This window comes from Schistocerca nitens, chromosome 6, assembly GCF_023898315.1.
Source record: "Schistocerca nitens isolate TAMUIC-IGC-003100 chromosome 6, iqSchNite1.1, whole genome shotgun sequence".
NCBI classification, from domain to species: domain Eukaryota; kingdom Metazoa; phylum Arthropoda; class Insecta; order Orthoptera; family Acrididae; genus Schistocerca; species Schistocerca nitens.
The window spans coordinates 240893287-240917408 of record NC_064619.1 but is presented as its reverse complement, the minus strand read 5'-3'; the positions used below and the strand labels follow the sequence as shown (position 1 = coordinate 240917408).

Genomic DNA, 24122 nt, shown 5'->3' with positions numbered 1-24122 from the left:
TATGTACATAGGTGAAGGGCTGCTGTTCACACAGCCTGCATTGTCCATGTTTAGTTTTGTGAGCCCAAGGATGAATGGCTGATCTACCTTGGGTCCGCAGTCATCACACCACAGTATTTTTGAGCCGTGGTCTACTTTGGAGAGAATGGTGCATGATCACTATCCACCTCCATCATTATTATGTGAACTTGCCACTGTTTGGAAGGAAGAATGGTACTAGATGACCTTGAAGACCATACAGAGCTTGTATTTATCCATTCTGAGATGACTGGAAGGTGTTTTGAGTGCCAACATTTTTCCTATACCATTGTGCTTTTGATGTGTCCATATTTTTGTCATTCCCTGTGTCATAAATATTAACAATTGCACTAATATTGAACAACCTGTACAGAAACCAGACTGCAGTTATAAGATCTGAAGGACATGAAATGGCAGCAGTAGTTGAGAATGGAGGGAGCCTGGGAAGTAGCCTATCCCTGGTGTTATTGGGTCTTTACACTGAAGAGGCTATGAAGGAAACCAAGGTGTTGTTGAGTCTTTACACTGAAAATGCTATGAAGGAAACCAATGTGTAATTTGGAAATGAAATTAAAGTTTGGGGAGATGTAATACGCTTTGTCTATGATATAGTAATTCTGTCACAGATGGCAAGGGCATGGAGCAGCAGTTGAATGGAATGAATAGTGTCTTGAAAAGAGATTGCACGATGAACATCAACAAAATTAAGAAGACCATCAAGAAAAGTAAAATTAGGATAATGGAATGTAGTCAAATTAAATCTGGTAATGGTGAGGAAATCTGACCGTGAAAAGAGACACTAAAAGTCATAGACGAGTGCTGCTATTTGGGCAGCAGAATATGGAATGATAGCTAAAGTAAACAGAATATAAAATGCAGACTGGCAAAAGCAAGAGCAACATTTCTGAAAGAGAAGAATTTGTTAAGATCTAATAATAACTTAACTGTTAGAAGCCTTTTCTGAAAGTATCTGGTTGGAGTGTAGACTTGTATGAAAATCAGAAGTAAAGGGGAAGTTCAGACAAGAAGAAAAAGCTTTCAAAATCTGTTGCTATTGAAGAGTGCAGAAGATCAGTTAGGTGCATTGAATAACAAATGAACTGAATTGGGGAAAAAAAGAGATTCATGGCAAGGTTAGTTGTGTGTGTGTTTGGGGGACAGGGGGGGGGGGGGGGGGCTGGAGGGGGGGGGGGTACCCAAGTTTGATGGTCCTGCAGAGAGAGGCTTGCACAGAATACACCAGCACAACAACAACAAAAACAACGAATCACAGTGGACAAATTTCAAATTAAAGCAGTCCACCAACAAGCAGCAGCTTTACTGCTGTTGCTCAGTACGTTGATGTACACTGATCAGCCAGAAGACAATGACCACTGACCTACCATCAATGTAAACCCATGCAAGCAATAGCAGCGTCACTTGACCAGGAATGACTGCTAGTCAACACACGACAGTGTATGTAGAGTCAATGAGCTTATTGTAAATGTATAGAATGGGGTAGGTGTGCAATCTATCTGAGTTTGACTGAAGGCATATTGTGACGAGCTTGAGGCTTAAGACAAGCATTTTGGAAGCTGGGCATCTTGTCGGGTGTTTGAGGAGTGCTATGGAGAGTGTCTTCATCATATGGCAAAGCCAAGGTGAAACCATGTCCAAATGTAGTGGAGTTGGGTTGCTGCTCCTTATTACGGAAGTTAGATGTCATAGGCTGGACAGATTGGTAAAACTGGACAGGCAGTGAACTATGGGGGAACCAACATCAGACCTTAATGCTAGACAGAGTACAAGTGTGTCTGAACACACAGTGCACCAAACTCTCCTAAAGATGGGCCTCCACAGCTGATGACCCATTCATGTGCCAATGTTAACACCACAACATCAGCAACTATGACAGAAATGGGCACACGAACATCAGCACTGGACGTAGGTGCACTGGCAGAGCACTGCATAATCTGATGAATTCTGATACCTTCCACATCATAATTATGGGAGGGAGCGTATCATCTTCCAGGGGAACAGCTCCTTGACACCTGTAATGCAAGACAAAGACAAGCTGGCGGTGGTTCCATGATGCTCTGGGGAACATTCATGTGGGCGTCCACGTGTCCAGTGGAGCTCGTGCAAGGTACCATAATGGCCAGAGAGTATCGTACACTGGTTGCAGACCATGTACATCCTTTCAAGACCATCATGTTTCCTGATGACAGTGGCATCTTTAACATGAAAATTCACTGTGTTACAAGGCCAGAAGCATGATGGAATGGTTCGAGGAACACAGTGATGAGTTCCAATTGATGTGCTGGCCACCCAATTCGCCAGATCTGAGCCCAATCAAAACACATCTGTGATGTGACTGAACATGGCATCAGGGCTCATCACCGCCCCCACCCACCAGCCCACCCCCTCCCTGGAATTTGGTGACTTGTGTGTGCAGGTGTGGTGCCAACTCCCTTCAGCAACCTACTGAGGCCTCATTGCGTCCATGCCATGGCTTGTCACCACTATTATCTGTGCCAAAGGTGGACATACCGGCTATTAGGTAGGTGATCATAATGCTCTGGTTGATCGTGTATAATTAGGAAACTGTTATTCATCCACTGTTTTCACTGTTTCACTGACCTTAACGTACTAAAAAGCTGTTGACTTCTCGCTGTGTATTTTTACTTGCGTTCTTAAACTCCTGATTTAATCAGCTTTAGTTTCTTATGTAGTTTTCACTCAGGATAAGATAGATATTACCTTTCTTCTAACCCTTTTCAGTATACATACATCTTTTTATATCTGTTGAATTTAACTTAATTAACATTTATCTTGAAAAGTGAGATTCCTGCATGACAATATAAAATATGGCTGTATTAATAGAAATAAGCCACAACAAGAGTACTCCTGTGTAACATATATAATCAAGTTTTCCATATACTTGCGTTTCATCTTGATTCCTATGAAGCTAAATTATGGTTTTACAAATGCATGCAAGATCCTTCCATATTGTTATGTAAGCTACATCAAATGTTGCATTCACTACAATGACATCATGCTGGGATCTTCGGTAGTTTTATTTTGAGTAAAATGTATTACATGTAAGTACCCACAATGAGCTAATACAATTTTATTACAGCTCACTGTCCATCCCTTGAATACTGGACACCCACTTCTTCCACATTCTTGAAATGATGTTGGATTCTGCAGAATACTTCACATTCTTAGATAAATGTTTCTGAGATATCTTTACTACAGGCAATGAATAAAGCTCTGAAGGCGGACAATATAATATGTGACACAATGTTTTGAAAACAAATCACATATAATGAAACTACATGCAGAGTAAAGTTTGGGAGTAATAAGGGCTGCACCATACCTTATTATAAGGGAATGTATCACTAGCAACTCCATCCAGAAGATACCGAATATCAGCCAGCAACTGATCCTTTTGCAGCACTTTCAAGTGCGATGCGCCAGGTGCAACAACAGTACGCCTTCTTACAGCCTGCTGTCTCATATGCAGCACCCACAGCCTGTTTTATAAAACACACGGTAGAGAGAGAGAGAGAGAGAGAGAGAGAGAGAGAGAGAGAGAGTGTGCGTGTGTGTGTGTGTGTGTGTGGGTGGGTGGGTGGTGGGAGCATACTTGTTCATCATGTAATACAAATAAAAAGATATAGTAATGTAATAAACTCTCAAATTTCAAAAAGACACTATATCACCATCAAGAATTGCAATTGAAATAATGACCAGAAATAGCAGCAGTTCATGATAAAAAGAACTGAGTACCACAGTTCCATTCTGAAATGCTGAAATTAAGCACACTAAACAACACAAAAATTGGCTGGCAGAAATAGCAGTCAAGTTGAACTCATACACTGATAGGTGCAAATGAAATATAACATACGTTTTCCAGTTAACACTGTAGATGTCAATAAGAGGCAAAATTGCTTACATATTTTGAAAAAAATGATCCTCTCAATATTGTAGACTGGGTTCTAGAGGACACAAAAAATTAAATTTTCTGAAGATGTAGCAAAACGTTCATTATGGTGGTGTGTTACAGGTTTATTTTAGGTTAGATTGCATTTATCTTTCAGTGTGGCAGATACATTCTTTTGTTTCAACTATTACACAAGTCTGCACTACAGCATGAAGCAAATATCCTTCATATGAATCAAACAATGGAAAATCCAGGATGGAATGTAACAATATTAGAGAAGGAAAGTTGCTACTCACCACATAGCGGAGATGCTGAGTCGCGATAGGCACAACAAAAAGATTCACACAATTATGGCTTTCGGCCATTAAGGCCTTTGTCAATAATAGACACACACACACACACACACACACACACACACACACACACACACAAATGCAACTTGCACACACGTCTGCAGTCTCAGACAACTGAAACCACACCAGTTTCAGAGACTGCAGATGTGTGTGCAAGTTGCATTTGTGTGAGTGTGTGTGTGCACATGTGTATGTCTATTGCTGACAAAGGCCTTAATGGCCAAAACTATAATTTGTGAATCCTATCGCGACTCAGCATCTCCACTATATGGTGAGTAGCAACTTTCCTTCTCTAATATCCTTCATATGGCATCATACAGTTAATAATCCACAATAGATGTATTCCATAAGATTTCGGGATTGCAGCCGGATCTCATCGACTTCTTTCCACGGTATTTCGGCTGCCAACCTTACAGCCATCTTCAGGCGAGTGTTTGACACTCGCCTGAAGATGGCTGTAAGGTTGGCAGCCGAAATATCGTGGAAAGAAGTCGATGAGATCCGGCTGCAATCCCGAAATCTTATGGAATATTCGATACGCCGGGAAAATTTCAAGAGTCACACAATAGATGTGATTGTATATTGGCTAGAAATCAAACTGGGAGAGTTTTAGCAGTGAAAATAATAAAACTGAGGGCAACCTGTAAACTTATTGTCTGCGACTTCAGACAGTAGCCCATCTATATGGTATGGATCTGGTGTGGAGCTTGTGACTTCTGAAAGGTATTGGATGTATAATTACTGACTGTGTACGATCTTGGAAGGCCTGCAATCAGCACCGCAGCTGACTTCCATTGCTACAGAGATCACTGCTATTCTAGAACATTCTAGAAAGTTGCACAATTTGACAACTGCAGCAACTGTCAGGTGTCATTGACAATGTGGTTGGGATTTCACACAGGTTCTGGTAAGCACAGAGGAGAGTCAGTGATGGAACCTTGCTAAGAGCAGACCTACATCTTCTGAGTATGCAGCAGACAGATAATGATTTCAGTGAGTTCTATTTAACTGTCAAGGATGGTGTTTTATTTTTCATTTGATCTCTGAGCTTGTTTAGATACATATTCATGAAGTCTCAAGTGACCCATTAATAATGTGACAATTACTGAGGAGAAAACAGATGAGACAAGTATTAGAACAGATGTTACACAATGGTGCTACTTGTCACCAAAGCTTTTCAATACTTATGCTGAGAAATCTATAGACAAATCATTTAAAAAAAGATAAAAGGCATAATAGTACAAGGAGAAGATGTGCAGAGTGGGCAACAATCAGAGAAAGTACTACAATTTATGATTAAGATGGTTCTAAAAGTGGAAAAAACCTTATGGAATAGGATAAATGCACTAAAAAACTAAGTGCTGGGAATCAGCAAAATTCCAGGTTCTGCCAAAGTATTATTGAAAGGAAATCTCTTTGAAAAAAAAAAAAATTTTTTTAGATACTTTGCAAATTTATTGGCTGAAAATAAAAGCTGTGTTGAGGAAATAAGAAGTGGAATACCTAGAGGGAGGGGGGTGGAGAGGGGAAAGGGGGAGTAGGGGGGGGGGAGGGAGAAGTTTTGAAAAGATGGAAATGTTTGTTAGTAGCAAAAAGAATTTCAAAAGGTCTAAGAAATGGATTCAAAAGGTTTTTCTGGAGTGTATAGCTATATGGCAATGAATCATGGACAGTAAAAGAAAAAATGGAAAATACTTGATTACTTTTGAAGTGTGACAGCTGAGAAAATGCTTAGAGTGGAATGAAGCGATGAAATGAGGAACAATGAAATATTTGGAAAAAAAAGTAGGAGAGGAAAGATTAGTGGAAATGATAATACTGAGGAAAACATTTTAGATAGGACACTTATTGTGAAGAAACTGCCTAGTCTGAAGAGGTGTCAAAGGAAAGATTGGACAGCATCCAGTTGATACCTACCGCAATACAGATTTACCAAAGAAGAAACAATGTAATATGCTATGTTATGCATGGCAGTATAGGAGAGGCAATGAAACCTGAGAATTGTTCCCTTGAATGACAGAACTTTACTGATGTCATAAATATACACTAAACCTGTGCAATAATGTAAAACAGCAAAAGAACCATTGTCAAAGCAATGAGTGGAAATAAAAGCTTATCCTGCACTGTGGGTTACATGACATTATGATACAACACATGGGTGGAAAGCTTGAAACAAAATGAAGTAGTTAACAAGTACTTTTAAAAATGCCCATTAATACCTGTGAATTGCTTCTGGTTTTTCACTTAAGAATGGTTTTTCAAGTGGAGGCAGACGTGACCCATATGCCTCCCAAGTTCTATGGTTTACCCGAGCTAAGATCTCTTGATCACTTGGTGCATGATGGTCATGAAAATCACACTCAGGAGAGGCATTGGCATGTTCTGCTGCTGGCGTCCCATACCCTTCATCTGGAGTCTAGCATTTAAAAACAAAAACAGAGGAATATATTATAGGAGTCAATTATTAGCAAATTTACACTTTTTATGCCACTGCCAAAAGAAAGCACAAGTCACAAACAGTTAATAAAGACAATGAATTTTTTTAGTTGTAAAAATATGTTTCACCTGCATCTAATAGAGAACCCATAATATATGATATAGTACAGCAGACTCTCATCAAATGAAGAGTAGTCTATGTTGAAACACAAATAATCAATACAGTCAACAAAAATATTTTTTTCCTCATAGACTTCAGTTTGGAAGATATTCCTGCAGGGAGAAATGGTCTGATTGTTAGCATCATCAGTGGGAGATAATTAGCAATATGCTTCATAAGAAAAATTTGTTTTAAGTATGTAATATTGATTTTGCTTGTTCACATTTGACAGTATTTTGCTCATTTCATATCAGTTCACTACCTGAGTTGTTCAAATGCCTCATAAAGATATGACTATACGCCATTTTATCAATAAACCTTTCTCAACCATAAATCAAAACTGGTAATATGCACTGGTTGCCAAATTTCACTTACAGACACAACAGCTTTATTTTCAAAACCCTAATTTACAAGAAGCCCACCAGGTCATTTACACCCTTCTGTTAATTTATTTCACTGTCTATATAGTCACTGTCTTTAACTGACCCAGCAACAAAAAAGTCAACAATTGGATTTATGAGCTTGTACTTACTTTGTACAATTTTATTTTTAATGTGTGGATTATGCACTGAAGCGCCAAAGGAACTGGTATAGGCATGCGTATTCACATACAGAGATACGTAACAGGCAGCTTATGGCACTGTGGTCGTCAATGCCTATATAAGACAACAAGCACCTGGCACAGTTGTTAGATCAGTAACTGCTGCTATGGCAGGTTATCAAGATTTAAGTGAGTCTGAATGTTGTGTTGTAGTTGGCCTATGAGCATCTCTGAGATAGTGATGAAGTGAGGATTTTCCCGTATGACCATTTCATGAGTGTATTGTGAATATCAGGAATCAAGTAAAACATCAAATCTCCAACATTGCTGCAGCCGGAAAAAGATCCTGTAAGATGAACGGGACCAATGACAACTGAAGAGAATCTTTCAATTTGACAGAAGTGCAACCCTTCCACAAATCCCTGCAGATTTCCGTGCTGGGCCATCAACAAGTGTCAGCATGCGAACCATTCAACAAAACATCATTGATGTGGGCTTTCAGAGCATGACACAGAGCTTTATGCCTTACCTGGGCCCATCATCACCAACACTGGATTGTTGATGACTGGAAACATGTTGCCTGGTCGGGGAAAGTTTCATTTCAAATTGTACTGAGTGGATGAACGTGTACAAGTATGGAGACAACCTCACAACTCCATGGACCCTGTATGTCAGCAGAGGACTGTTCAAGCTGGTGAAGGCTCTGTAATGGTGTGGGGCGTGTGCAGTTGGAGTGATATGGAATGGTTAATACATCTAGATATGACTCTGACAGGTGACACATATGTAAACATCCTGTCTGATCACCTGCATCCATTCATACCCATTGTGCATTCCGACAGACTTGAGCAATTCCAGCAGGACAATATGACACCCCACACATCCAGAATTGCTACAGACTGGCTCCAGGAACACTCTTCTGAGTTTAAACACTTTCACTGGCCACCAAACTCCACAGAAATGAACATTATTGAGCATATCTGGGATGCCTTGCAAAGTGCTGTTTAGAAGAGATTTCCATCCCCTCATACTCTTACAGATTTATGAACAGTTCTGCACGATTTGTGGTGTCAGTTCCCTCCAGCACTACTTCAGACAGTAGTTGAGTCTAGGCCACATCATTTTGCCTCACTTCTGTTTGCTCGCAGGTTCCCTACACGATATTAGGCAGATGTACCAGTTTTTTTGGCTTTTCAGTTTACATTATTTTAGTCTTCTTATAACTGATTTTCTGACCTACATTAAAAGATGCTCTATGGATTTCTTCTATTTGCTGTTTAAGTTTATCTGCACTAGAAGCAAACAATACAAGGTCATCAATAAATGTAATTAGAGAAAAAACATACAAAACAAAGAAACAAAATAAAAATATCAAAAACAGAGGCACACACCAACAATAACTAGATAATTCTAATACAGATGGTACATAGAAAAATGTAGCAATACTGGTAATGGAAGAAAAAGGATAAATTTAGGGTGAAGACAGTGTCAATAGGATCACGTGCAGGGCGAGAGCCGAGCACATGCTGGAAAGACAGTTTTCATCTTTAAAAGTATTTTTGTTAGGAAAGAATGTCACAATGGCCCCAGTGCTGTAACAAGCACCCATGTCTTTGCTGCTATGTTGCACACCACACTTAGTAATAAGATATGAGGTGTTGCTTGTGAAGTAATTTTGAGGTCGTTAATCTTGCTGATGGTCTGGTGGGTACACTGGCAATATAATGCAAACTTTTACACATGTGGGCAGGTACACTGTGAATATGGAAAGGAAGAAGGAAGATCAAGTTGTTAGAGACACCACAAACTCAGATTGTGGAAGGATTGGAAACGAAGTCAGCCACGTCCTTTCCTAAGGAACCATCCTGGACTGCATCTTAGGCAATTTAGGAAAACTACAGAAAATCTAAATCTTGATGGCCAGACAGGATTTTGAACCATCACCCTCTCATAGGCAAGTTCAGTGTTTAGCCATAGGGCCACATCACTCAGTGCTATAAACATGAAAGAAATTATTGGAAAAACACACTTTTTCTTTTCCAAAAGGAGCCATATTTACATTCATTCCTTGTAAAATTTATCGAATGAAGAGACATGATATGGATGGACCTCTGAATTCCTTGCTCAATGGCCAAGTCGGCTACCCAGCTTTCATTGAACATTGAACAGTCACTTGGAATTTCACTAGCACAATATTTTAACATGTACCAACACTGCTGGTAAATAAACATGTTCCACTTTTGGCTATAACTTTGTCGACAGCTACCATTTCTGCCCAACTGCCAGGCATTAAATGCTCATTCACTCTGGACATTTTACAGTCTCAAAGTCTGTGGTATATCCACCAGCAGTATGGAATAACTAGGTGACTCTTTGTCCCTTTAAAACCAGCAAAACATAACTGAAAATTATATTAAGATGGGTACATGTACAATGAAACATGTGAACAAGTAAAATGCAACAATTCCCAAATGTAGCTGAAAATTACATTAAGATGTATTACATGTAAGATGAAATTTGTGAACAAGCAAAATTCAACTACTTTACACTGTTTAATATACTGAATTTTAATCCAAATTTCATAAGATAACTGTTTGAAATAATACAGCAAAAACTTACCCTATCTCGTTCTTTACTTGCTTTTGGAATAAACAGTTCTTTTGGGCTTTTTACCTCTGGGAAGTCTGGAATATCATATGGTAAAACACCTTCACCTTGTGCAGTTCCACTGAAACACATACAAATTACATTATTCAGCACATAACAGATTTAAATGGGATCCTAACATGAAAGCATAGTCACCAAGGGTGCCTATAACTGGGGGGCAAGGGGGACCACAGCTCCCTCCCAGCTCATTGAGAAAGGAAAAAATAGTGTAGCCAGGTGCTTTTCTTTCAAGAAAATGATATGTAGGTTTTTAACAGGGTACATAAGGGTAAATATGACTTAAGATGAAGAGAAAGGGGAAGACATATGAAGCTGAAATGAACAACAGACTTTCACCTTCTTACTTTGAATTATCAGCCACCCATGACCTTACATTATAGCCTGTTACAGAATTTCAATCTTTGCTATTATTTGGCTTTAGCCTACCGTTTTCTGTTTTAGACCTGCACTCTATTTATCCTTTCCATCAGAGGTAAAAATTGAGGCATTTCATTTTTCCATCTGATATACAAGCTATATTTATACACTTTTTCATCTTCTAAGGACTTTACACATCTTCAACTTAACCTTACAGTTACCCAACAAAGCAAAAATCTGTACCTTCATCTGAATTGAAGATGTGTAGGATACACTCAGTTTTCTCTGCAGCTCCATCCACAGTTGTTTCAGCTCTGTAATTGTGTGTGGAGTTCATGATTTTAAAATGACAGATAGTCACAGCAAAAGGACAGCCACAGTTTGTTGTTGTATTGCAACTTTGTTGTTTCTTTAATTCTTTCTAAAAAGAAAATTAAAGTTTGACTATTTTCTTCATTGCACTGTAATGAGTCATGTCAGGTTCCAGAAGTTTCAGATTCTGGTAGCTTTCAATTGAAGCCAAAAGTGCATTTTTACTTCTTTTTTTCCATATAGGTCACGATGGCAACAACCTGAGGTTCAGGTAACTGGCGAGATCATGAATGTGCAAACTGTGTGATTACTGGAGGGCACTGCATATTTTATAGTCATGAAAAACAAGTCTCTTGCACAGGCAAATCGCCTGGTATTTGTACAGTTTATCACTCAAACATGATGTCATATGTGATAAAAAGCACAGTTAAACTGAAACTGCCAAATCATCACTCCTAAGAGCTAATAAAGGTTATTAAAATGATAACCACATACTGAATTTCACTGCCAAGTAACTCACAAAAAAATCTTATGAAAGTATTTTATACTATGGTAGTTTAAGCTAACAAGATGGGAAAATAATATCAACATAAGTGATTTACAAACAAAAATTTGTTTCTTTTTTTCTCTTTTTTATTACTGAATGTGTCTCGGTTATACTTCTAAAAAGTGTATGAGTTATGAGAGATCAGATTGTAGTATAAGCAGACACCAGAATCTGAGAATGCTAATGATGAAATAGAAGTAATAATTGTATTTGCAACACTAACTGAAACTGAAAGAACAGAAATCAAAATAAAAACTTACAAAAATTTGAATATTCCAAATTCATTAAGGCTACTTGCTGATGTATTACCTACAGGTTTTTGTCTCAGGGTCTTTGGCTGATATTTGTTTAATGATTTTAAGAAAAAAATCAGCTGCAAATCCTGAGACAAAAACCAAGAAGCAGTATGTCATTTGAATACTTGTCATAGATCTTGAACTCACAGGACTCTTTCAAGTAAATTCAAGATGATATGTTTGTTATGTTGCTTCAGATAACAATATTTCATCAGACAGCAATAAGGAACAAAATTATGTTAAATGATACCTTTGATAATCAATCTGGAAGAACTTGCTGAGTCCTGTACCTAGTGGCTCAGAAAAAGGGTACCATCCTCCTGGTGGTAAATAAGGACATTCAGTTCCATACACAGTTGAAACAAACTTCTCAACAGGTGGCAGGATAAACAGTTGAGGGCCATACTGTGGATATGCATTTGGATACCGTTTTGAAAATTCAGCATCTAATTGACCTGGTTTGAAACTGACCTATGGAAAAAAAAATGTAAAAATTTGAGAATCACATGACTTATTAAATTCACCTGCTAGGAGAAACATTGCTGAAAGCTTTCGTTGGCTAATATGTCAATTTAGAATAAAGATAATTACACAAAATACATTTTTAGTTCACTTCATGCAATGGCTATGATATACATCATCCTGCTTCACATTATGAGCATGCAACAATAAGTCAGAAGAAAACTGACACTTAAAACCATATAAAAAACAACAAAGTGTTACTTCTTTACATATCAGACAAGAAAATACAAGCTGATAGTAATGGGCAAATTATTATTTGTCTGGCATCAGTGGCTTGAGCTGTTGCGGAACAAGCAGTTTGTACTGAAGAGGATCCACAGCCAGTGAAGAAGGCTGTAAAGACCATCGTGACCGGTTGTGCTTGGAAATCACATAACATTTTTTCTTTTGGGCCATTCTGAGATTGCAAACTGTAACACCCACGGGATGATAAATAAGAGCACATGTATCGAGATACTCAAAACTTCTCAAAGTATTTCTCATATAGTATGCTCCATGAGATTCTCGGGAATATATGCACATTTCTGACATCAAAATCCTTAGAAATTTGAGTGTCTGATAACAACTGGCTCAAATTCTTGTAGAATGGATCAGTAGGCTGAGTCATAAATGGAGGCATCGGTTTTTGTACGCAGCAAATAGCATATTTGCAATATGGTAAGCCTGCAGTGTCAAACAACACACGGAAAATTCATTCATTTCATCTGAGCTTTATCATTTGTTTGGAATCAGCAGAAGAGAGCTGTACCAATTTTAGTATGTGTGGTGCATACTGATGGGAAGAAAGGGGAAATCATGGACCTGAGAATATTCCACAGGTGTCCCAGATATTAAAGTGCAATTTGGTATTTGTTATCAGTATAATAGTTTTGAAATGCAAAATACAACATTTGTAGTACTATGAAATATTTCAAGGCAGTGAGGCATCAACAAGTAGCTCTTTTTTTTGTCGGCTACTAGTGCAGATATGATTAATAATGACAACACATATTTCATCTTCTGTGAGTGAGCGTTTTCTTTTATGTACATTAGGCTGCAACATTTTGATTATGTCACCATAAGTATGGCATGAATTAGACTTATTTTATTTGTTATAATCTTTTATATATTACTCGCCTACTTGCCTGCTTCTGCTCTGAAAATAATACATATTTGGACAGAAGATATTTCAGCTTTGGAACTTGTTAAGGACACAAATTGTGGTGTGAACAAAGACATGCACCACAGACTGTAGAGTCTGTAGTATTTGTTTTACATTTGAAAATGGAATATTGTGTTGAGTAAAATAAAACTTTAAGCATTATACTTAAAAAGAAGAAGAAGAAGAAAAAGTGTTGTGGCACTAAGGCAAATTGACATTGACGGTTGTCTGGGGATGAATTATTGTGACAGTAACAAAAGAGAGAGAATGTTGAATTCCAAAATTGTGACTAGTTTATAAAAAAGGCACAAAAAGAAGATAAAAAGAACAACTTAGGGTATAATGTTTCATACTAAGTGTCGTCATAAACATGTGCCTTCTCTCTTGTGTGCAAGTTCTCTTTTGAGAACATTTATTAATTGATTCTATCAGTTTCAACTTCTACACTGCTGACATTCTTCCCCAGACTTCTGGAAGTATCATCATCATACTCATTTTTATTTGCAATATGATTGCTTTTTGTGCATCATTCTAAGATGGTCCCCAAATTTTCTACATGTGCAAATCAAAAGACAGGAGTGCCTTCAGCTGTTTTGGAGTGTTTGTACAAGAACAACAATAAAGAATTCATTGCAGAGGTCTTAGTACCACTGGTCTATATGAATATAAGAGAGCTATCAATCAGCTGACTGCTTACTTGCACAAATCCAACTCACATGACAAATATCAAGATAACTGACGAATTGAAATATGTCATGGACAATGACAAGCCCACAATATTGACATTAATAGACCTCATCAGAAGTTTGCCTCCATAGCTGAGTGGTCAGTGTGCACAGCTGCCATGCAGAGGACCCAGAATCGATTCTCGATACTGCCAAGGATTTTTCTCGGTGAGAGGACTGGAACAGAGTGCTCTCAGCCTCATGCTGCCAATTGAGGAGCTACTTGACCAAGCACTTGCAGGCCGATGATCTGATCTGGGTGAATGACAGTTTGTATTCAGTGGTCAGATGGATGCAAAACACAAGACTTAAAATTAAAAGCAAAGGAGTGCCAAATAATTTCAGTATCCCTTCACAAATTAATTAGTTCTGAATTTAGCAAACAACTACCTCCTATTTTCCTCAATGGTATCCAGATACCATAACAGAAAACAGTGACGAAGTTTGGATAACTCTGAATGAGCAGCCCAACTGGGTAGAAAATACCATCACCACATTCAGAAAGATTTCTGCTCACCTCTACGCCCTCCAAAAGATCCAGAAAATATTTCGAAATGGTGTGGGACATAAACTTGTGAAAACTCTACACAGCTAGTACTAACTATGAATGTTTGTGTATATTACATTTGCAACATGCATATATTTGATCATATTAGTGCTTAATAAGCACAGTTAGTATGGTTGGAATATGGTTGGGACAGATAAGTTATTTGACTACCATAGGCCACATCTACACCATCAACTACTAAGTGTGTATGCACCCCAGTAGCTCATATCAGAGATTAAGTATATATCATTTCATCAGTATTGTAACATAAGGTTTCATTCATCTACTGTCTGTCTCTGGAACACAGTACCTTGCAATCCGTGCACAATTCATTGCTCTGTCACACTTAAGAAAAAGCTAAAGTATTTCCTCCTGCCAATCTCATTACTCTTTCCCAAAAATTAACTTATGTGGCCAGTTTCCAACTATCAACTAGTAAAGTAAATGCTCCCATCTTCTCCTTGTCATACTTCTTTCTCTTTCATTTCTCAGTCAGGTATGCACCTTTCTTTCCCCCTCTCTTCATTACTAGTGAGATGTGTCCCCGATTCCTGTCCAACTTCTTATGTACCTGCAATGATACACTAACTTATTTTTGTGCTTTATGGTTGAAGTTAGTGTATTGTTTGGTCTGGAGCTCTTGCGGTGCTAAGTGTAAGTTAAAAAGATATAGATTTACTGCTTTCATTAAGAGTTAACTATATGATCTTATGTTATTTCTTACTGACTACATGATAAAAACTGTTCTGTTTATTGCTGCTTATTTTTTAACTTAACTTTTTATGATTTCAAATTAAAATTTTAGAGAAAAGATAAATCATAGACTAATTCAACTGACAAGCATATACGGTATAATTCATTGGAAAACAATGAACAGTATTTGTTTCTGAATACCATCAAAATTGTGTTTAGTTCTATGTAATTTTTTCTTGTAAATAAACTGTTATTTCCATATTACCTTAGACATTCTGTTTAAAGCCACATATCGATATGAGCAACTGCAGCGCGTGGACTGTTCATTCTGTTTGTCTAACTACTATGTTTTGAACAGGGAAAGCTACAGTCAGTCAATAGCAAATTAGCCGAAGCTTTAGACTTAATCCAATATCAGCACTTCTAGGGTATAGTTCTTACATTAACAATAATTTGTTTGCAGACATAGTTGAGAGAGAGCAGCACAGTCCATCATTTCTTGAGATGCTTTATTAGATTCTCATTAATTTGCTTATTTTTCTCAAGAAACTTGAGTGAGACAAATGTCCATTCCCACAGTGCATCTTTACAAGGTCTATTTTTCATTTCTATCTCCAGACCAGCTAGAAATGATTCTCTCACTCATTATTGCATGATGACTGATGCTCTGATGTCCAGATTTCTACTCACTTTGCAGAGACGGATTTGGGGTTAAATCTGCCAGTTCATTTCCTACAATTTCACAACACAATAGTACCAATTGGAGGTCGATACTCTTGAATAGTAACAATATAATAAGAAGGAAAGTTGCTATTCACCATATAGTGGAGATGCTAAGTCGCAGGTAGGCACAACAAAAAGACTTCCACAATTAAAACTTTCGGCCACTGGCCTTCGTCAACAATACACACACACACACACACACACACACACACACACACAAAAACACACACACAAATGCAACTCACACATATGACTGCAGTCTCAGGCAATTGAAACCACACATCTCTGCTATATGGTGAGCAGCAACTTTCCTTTTCATAATGTTATTCATCTAACTCTGACACATTTCCTGTCCTGAAGTGTGTCATCATTGCCTGGAGTCACTATATAGTTTGAGATTGATAATATGGCTATCTATGAGTAACTTAAAATTACTGCCTTGGTAAATGACAATAATCTGCAGGTAAGTTGAGTGAGAGCAGTTGCTATGGCACTTATGTTTCCATCAAGAGACGTTTGTCCATTCCTAGTCTGAAATATCCTGTGAATAGTTGGCAGTATGTTCTAGCCCCAGTGATTAGATTCTTATCTGAGACTCCTAGGTTGGATTTTCACCAGACATGTAAAAGACTGGATTAATCTCATGTCATCAGTGTCAAATGTCACATGATCTCACCAATCCATGATGTGATACTAGAAACAGTGGCAGCTAGGAATTTTGATGTGACATGTTAATATTACTCAATCCATCAACAGAACAAATTTCAGACAGACCTTATACATTTTTGGTACAGCTCACAATAAATCAGCATCCAATATCCTTTTGAGCCAACACTGATGCTGCAGTTATTGTGATTAACATGCAGCAGTATTGATTCTCCATTATCATCACATATGAACTATCATTTAATGCCCGACAGCAAGCAAAGTATTTCAATGAAGCAGCTGATTAAAGTAGAAGCAAAATACGAGCAAGTAGTTAGTGAAATCTCTGTTTTAGTGGTGGCACAAATTGAAGTGGCAAATATACTTGTACAATGTTTAGTATTCACTATCCAAGACAGTAAATCTGATTAAACAAATTATTCTTTTAATAGACTCTTGAGAATTCTGCAAAAAGTTTGAATCATTGTTTACACACATTATAATGGATGCTAAGAATTGCAATGTCCTTATCACCATGAAGCCTACACCAGAAACCAAGTTCTATAAGTTATGTTAACGTTTATTGCAGTTAATCTATGAAAAAAGAGCTAGATCATGGTGATAGATCGGTCCATAATAGATTCATGAAGATCATAAGAATTCAAAATCAGCAACAGCAACAATTTTGAAAGATAAATTTGGCTGATGCTTATTTATGGCTACCACTAGCCAGAGAGTAATTAAACACAATGGTTGTCAACACAGCTTATGGCTTGTACAAGTATCTATGCCTTGTAAGTGGTGTCGCAAGCTCATCAGAAATCTTTCAAAGGTACTTGTAGCAATTCACAGTAGCCATTTTAGTGTCATGGTAACTACTTTGACAACATTACTGTAACAGGCTAGGGTGTACAACATTAGAAAACATTACCTAGTCACCTGCAAGAAGGATTAAACTGTAAACTTTACAAATTTAAATGTACTGAAAGAGAAATACATTTTCTAAGCCCTCTATTTGGTGCTACACGCTCAAGTCACACAGAAAAGCATATAGCCATTGTCTCGTCCAAAGAATCTCCCACACTTTCAAACATTCCTAGGGAAATTTAACTATTACGCAAAATTCATTCTTCATACAGCAGACATTTCAATAAGTCATGCCACTAAGGTGTCCCTCTCATGGCCTGGCGTATTTGAGCATGTACTCTATACGCTGAAGCACAAGTAACACTCAGCACCTTTGCCTGCAACATACACTCCTGTGAAAATGACGGTATCACTGCTTATTTATCTCAGTATAAGTTAGGCGCTGTGCTAGCCCACTGAACAATCCAAGATGTGTTAGGCATGGTATATGCCATAAAAAGTTTTCATATTTACCTATACCTCACAAAGTTTCACTTCATTGCAGATCACAAGCTACTTCAACACTATTTGGTCAAAGACACAACATTTCTGAAAAGCATCTTAGAGGCTGCAGGAGTGGGCATTTTTTGCAAGTTCCTAGCACTAAAAGCCACAAATGACAACACACCATCCGACTTACGTATGAGGCTGGACCCAACCTATCATAAACATGAGGATTATGTTTTTAATTCCATACAGAGCCGTAGTAAACAGTGGAAGACTTTCCAGTGACATCAAAGAATGTTGCCCAATCCACTCACAATGACAGAGTTTTGGCCTCATAATGTTTATTGGCCAGGTGTTGCCAGGTACATTGAAAAGCTAGTAAAAAATTGCACTGAATGTAATGAACAGGGCAGGTCTCCTAGGTAACTTATTTTTCATAATCAACACCCAACAGCATGTGTGGATGCACGCGCACACACACAGATATATACCGATGTGTGACTGCATACAAATCAACTTTGCTGAATCATTCTTTCCATGTGGTTAGTGTAGTGATGGCAGTGGTGGTGGTGGTGGTGGTGGTGGTGGTGGTGGTGGTGGCGGCGGCGGCGATGGTGGTGGTAAGAGTCAGGACAATAACCAAAATTCTGTCAATTTAGAGTCTCACTCAAACAATAAGTTAGGCCAGTAACTGCAAGTCACATCAAAATGTTCGCAGCATTTCTACAACTGGAACAATGTACAGCACATAAAACCAGTGCCATTCTATCCTCAAAGCAATGTAGAAATGGAGAGGATAGTCTGAACTTTCAAACAGCACTTGCTAAACAATCGCAGTCAATGGAGAGAGCACAGTCGTGATGCTATACTGCGTTCATCATAAGAATAAACCTGATGAAACATTATACCATATATTCTTCTGTGTTTGCTTGAATCTCATTGGATTTTGTTTCGTGTGGAGCGGAAACCAATCTGTATCCAGTACAGTCAAGTACAATCATAAGGTTACGTTTTATGCTGTACACATGTACAGAGACTGAGCAATAATGTGGGACAACAGCTTTACCGGAGCATTTAACATGGACAGCCCTGGCCAGCCAGCTGGTCCAACTAGCCTGCAATAATGTGAGCAGTTGTAGTTCAGATGTAAAAAAGGATGAGCAGAAAAACAATATAGCTTTGAATGTCATTTAATTTTTAAAGAGAATGAAATAACATTCGGCAAAACTCCAGAAATACTGCCCGGTTCTTAGGTGACCAGACGGAAAGCATAAAATGCTCTTGTTCTCACCTAATGCAGTATTCTAATTACAAATAAGAGTTATAAAAATTCCTACCTTAAAGAGAGGGTAATTTTTCTGAATGAGCTTTGTATGATTCACAAGCATACTGCAGGGATTTCACCATATTGCTGAATACTGAAGCCACTGAAGGTATTAATTTCAGTCAGTCATCCCATAATCTCTTACCGCCTTCCTTATCTGAATTCGAGAAATACATTTCAGTTCTGGAACTGTCATCTGCTACATTGATAACGAGTTGATCAACAACAGAATCCATGAACCGCTCAGGCGCAACATGTTGTCCTCTTCTTTTATGACGTGCCATTCTACATCCCACCAGCGTTCTGCAGTGACGTGTGAAAAAGCTGCTTGCGTTAGTTCCAGTATGTCTGACAGCTTAACAGTCTTGTTATTTCTTGTGACAAATCCCTTAAATTGGCTTCAGATTATTTCTGTTGGGTTCATATGGTAATGGTACAATGGAAAATGTAAAAATGCAGCATTTGTACAGTGTGCTCGATGTTGTGAAAATGAGTGTTTTTCATGTTTCTATGAAACTCTTCACTCTGGTTCGTGTGAGACTACATCTGTGGTATAAAACAATGGACACAATCAAAATAAAGAATATTTGGTTTTTATTTTTGTCCTAAAAAGTAAATTGTTATATTTTCTTGATTTAAGTGATCTTTATTAACACTGTTTCATAAAATACTGATAATTAATCATTTATTTTGTGTGAAACATGTAATTAGAAACAAGAAGACATTTTTTACTCATAAAAAAATGATGAAAAATTTTACAGGTACAAGATGTAGGTATTTCAAATTGAATGGAAAAAAAAGGATGATCAAGGCGAGACTTGAACCAGTGTCCATGAACAGCACCAGATTATCAATCTACTGCACTACCAATTCCATTATACATCCACAGCATATTTGTAACTCAACTGTATCAAACACAGTCCCTTGGAAAACTACAAAGCTGATTTTTTTCTGTAAATTTATGAAATACAATAAGAACAGCCTATTTCTCAGCACCTTTTAACTGTGTTCCTCACTCATGTTTCACTACGGAGCAGGAAGCAACCTCAGCCATCTTCTTACTGCTTATTAACAGCACGACAATCAGAGCACGACGGTATGGAGACAGTGACTGTACATAGTTTTTGAAATAAAAACTACACAGCTGAAGCATTATTAAGAAAAACATTGATGGCTGTTAATACGTTAGAATATCTTAAAGTTTCATTTAACATAACTTAGTAATAAGATATTTAATACATAAGTAGGATCTACTTCTGAGAGCGCAACAACACCAATGTACATGGGCTACAACTTCTGACCAATCATGTTGTTTGTGTTTATTTACGTCAGGCTATAATGAACAGAGTATAAACAGACAACAACATATGACACTGCCACATCTGCTACATCTGGAAAGAAAAACAACTGAGATCAGTTCTTTCCAGTCAGTCACTTGAGAATGCATACACACATTTAAGACGATGATGCCCTAGACCGATGGAACACATCGATACCAATTGCAGCTGCAGTTTTGTCTCACACAATTGCCACACCCACTACCAGTTCCTTCTCAGCTGAAGTTCAGCCAACGACAGCCAGAATGCGGCCCGTGGCCTGACCTGGGCCATCAGCAGAGGTACTTGGCTTTCCTGGTCCATAAACTTACCTCATCACATACCAGTATCAAGGTTTAGTCTACACATCAAAATGGTGGCCAATGAAATTTGGCACACAGTCACCCTAACATCACCAGACTTCATGAATGAGGACAGTTCCTCACAGCCAGAGAATTTCTCCTTCATGCTCCAGATATGTTGCTGGGGCCATTTTTAGTGTAAATGCTAAAAGAGACTGGGGGGAGGGGGTGGATTTAGTGTCTGGCAGTACTATTAAACAGAATCTCCAAGATGCTGACACATCCAGGGCAGTGCGGTTCAATGTTGGCACATGTGCTTGTCTGCACAGCAGTAAGTTGCGGTTGGAGGCTTCTAGTGAGTTACTCATCCCTAGTACTTCCCAGATGGATTATTACCCGTGACAACTGCTACTATACATAGAGTTAGTCTCTGGACACTAAAGGGATTCTTAGTGATCTTGCTACTAACAAATCTAGCTACAGCTTGGTTTCCAAATGGTAAGTGAACAATAAGAACTATTATTTCATAGCTGATCCATGGACTGAGCATTGTGACATGAGTGTTTCTCTATTGTGACCTCAATGAAGTGCAGTCTGGGGCTGACAAAAAAATTTCTTTCACGTGTATTTTTGAATGAAATCCTCGTGCATTTCAAGTCTCAGCCACAAGCGATGAGTGAAGCAAATACTATAAATCTGGTAAGGCAGTTAGGTGGTTATATATTTTTAAGGCAGAATCAGATATCAAGAGAACCACGATTAACAAAATGAACGATCAGTTAGCTGTAACATGCTGATTTACACTTAGAATATTATGTAAAACTGAAGCAGTGAGCACATACACTGGAATAAAAAGTAAATCTTTTTCAGAGGCATCAATTCTTTCATCCTGAAATGATGTAGTCATGTAGGCAAGATAAGTCAAATGAATCAGTAGTACTTTGTATGTGACGATGGCATAAAAGCCAAAAACCAGTTTGTAAAATAAATAATAAATACTGTGGAATATTACACCAGTGTCATGTATGATTTCATTCATAAATGAGTAAGGATGTTAAAGAGATACAACAGAATCAGTGGGAAAATATATCACAAGGTGAAAAGGCAAAGTACACACAATGGTTAATTCTGAATGTTTCTGAATCTTCTTGGAGAGGATGTAAAAGTATAAAGGAAAATGAACATTAAACAAAATTGAGAATGATGCCATACATTGAATTGTTAATCTCTGTTCCAGAAAAACACAATTTAATACTTTTACTTCTTCTTCAAATCAAATCTTTATTATCATATAACATTCCTCATACAATCAAAGATTGTGATCAAGTTGACATTAATTATAACATCATACACAAAGTAATAAAATTAATCTAAAGTAATAATGCATATGGTCTTACTTCAGACAGTTATTATTATACATGGCTATCATTAAAAAAAATCTACAGTTATAATAAACATGGTGTTACTTTAGATATATAGTATTTTACATGATTATCATTCAAGAAATCTACACTATAGCAGCATTTACTTATCAGACATTTTTGCAGGTCTCCTTCAGTGTTTAGATTTGGATCACACTTCCCCTTTCAGATTTTATTTATGAATTCCATGCCCATATAATGTAAAGTTTTTTCATACAGTTTTAGTTTGTGGCCAGGTAACATGCAACTTGCTCTATGTCTAGTTTCATACTCATGAAAGAAGCAGTTGCCCTCAAAAAGTTGAGCATTTCTCTTTGTGAAAATGAGTGTCACATACATACATCCTTACAACTGCTTTGCACGTAGCTTTTCAAATACAGGTTTGCAGTTTTGTTTCATTTTTACTCCCCCCACGACTTGGATGACCTTTTCTGCAGTTTAAAAGTTCTGAGTAGGTAAGTTTTCTCAGAGCCCCAGAAAATTACACTGTATCTAATGACTGAAACAAAATATGAATAACACACAGTTTCTTACAGCTAACTCAGTGAAATTATGTAAGACTTTCATGAAGTAAACAAGACTGTTCAGTCGATTCAGTATGCTGTCCGTATGATTACTCCACAATATGTTTTCATTTACTAGTACACAGAGGAATCTGACAAAGTCTGCAGTGCCCAGTTTTTTTGTCCATATAGCCACTTACACATTGTGCAGATTATTTTCTGGTGAAATGAACAATTTTTGCTTTTATAAATTTTAATTTAATTATTATTTTTCACCCAAATGTCAGTTCAAAATTGGGGATTAACTCTTCACAGGTCTTACAGCAGACTATTGCTGTTGAGTCATCTGCAGAGAGGATGATATCAGATTGAACCTGGCATGGGATATCACTCATAGAATACAAAAATATTAGTGGTCCTAGTATTGAACTTTGTGGAAAGAAATTTCTTACCACTATTATGAACATGTATTATTTGTTTTCTGTTCACTAAACATGATGGCATCCAACTGAGATATTTTCCTGAAAACCATAGTTGTCAGTTTGCAGAAAAGTATGTCAAGATTTATAGTATCGAAAGCTTTGGTGACATTACACAAGATACCAAATATACCCATTCTATCATCAAGACATCTGCTAACCTTTGTGACCAATTAATACCAAGTGGACTGTACTGTAGCCTTTCCCGAAACCAAACTGATCATATAAAATAATGCTGTGGAATGAATTATAATTTTCTATTGCAGCTCTTTCAAATGTTTTTGAGTAATTGGTAACAACAAGATAGGTCTTCAGTTCTCCATTTTATTCTGTCTGCCCTTTTTATGAATTGGTCAACCTTCGCATATTTTAATCAGTCTGGAAAACATCCCTCATAAAACGATAAGTTGATTATGAGGGAGAGTTGATTGGCAGTATTATGACAAACTGTATTTATTATTCTAGTTGGAATCTCAGCCCAATCCACTGAGTTTAAACTATTTAGAGACTATACAATTTTCATGACATTAGAGCTTAAAAATTGCAAAACAAAATCTGAGAAGTTTCTCTCTACCATACTAGGATTGGTATCTCTTGGTGAGCAGTCACCAATTTTATTACAATTTATGTAGAATGATGATGGTTGGTTTGTGGGGCGCTCAACTGTGCGGTCATCAGCGCCCACAAATTTATGTAGAAACCATTGATGGATTCACATTGGTGTTGGGATCTGTAACAGTCCTACGATTTATCATTGCTTTAGAGGAGCATTTCCTCTCCATTTCAGTGCCAACTTCACTTTTTATAACAGACCAC

The 24122-nt window shown here is 37.6% G+C and overlaps 1 protein-coding gene across 2 annotated transcripts in view; it reads right to left on the bottom strand.

The window, feature by feature from the left end:
- LOC126263729 (gamma-tubulin complex component 6) overlaps positions 1-24122 on the bottom strand; it is a 259126-nt gene that overhangs the window by 163867 nt on the left and 71137 nt on the right. For both annotated transcript variants that reach the window (XM_049960887.1, XM_049960888.1), the window contains 4 exons: positions 11863-12083; positions 10053-10161; positions 6516-6712; positions 3377-3533 (listed from right to left, as the gene is read on the bottom strand). In XM_049960887.1, the coding sequence (XP_049816844.1) occupies positions 3377-3533; positions 6516-6712; positions 10053-10161; positions 11863-12083 (684 nt within the window). The remainder of the gene's footprint in view (positions 1-3376; positions 3534-6515; positions 6713-10052; positions 10162-11862; positions 12084-24122) is intronic.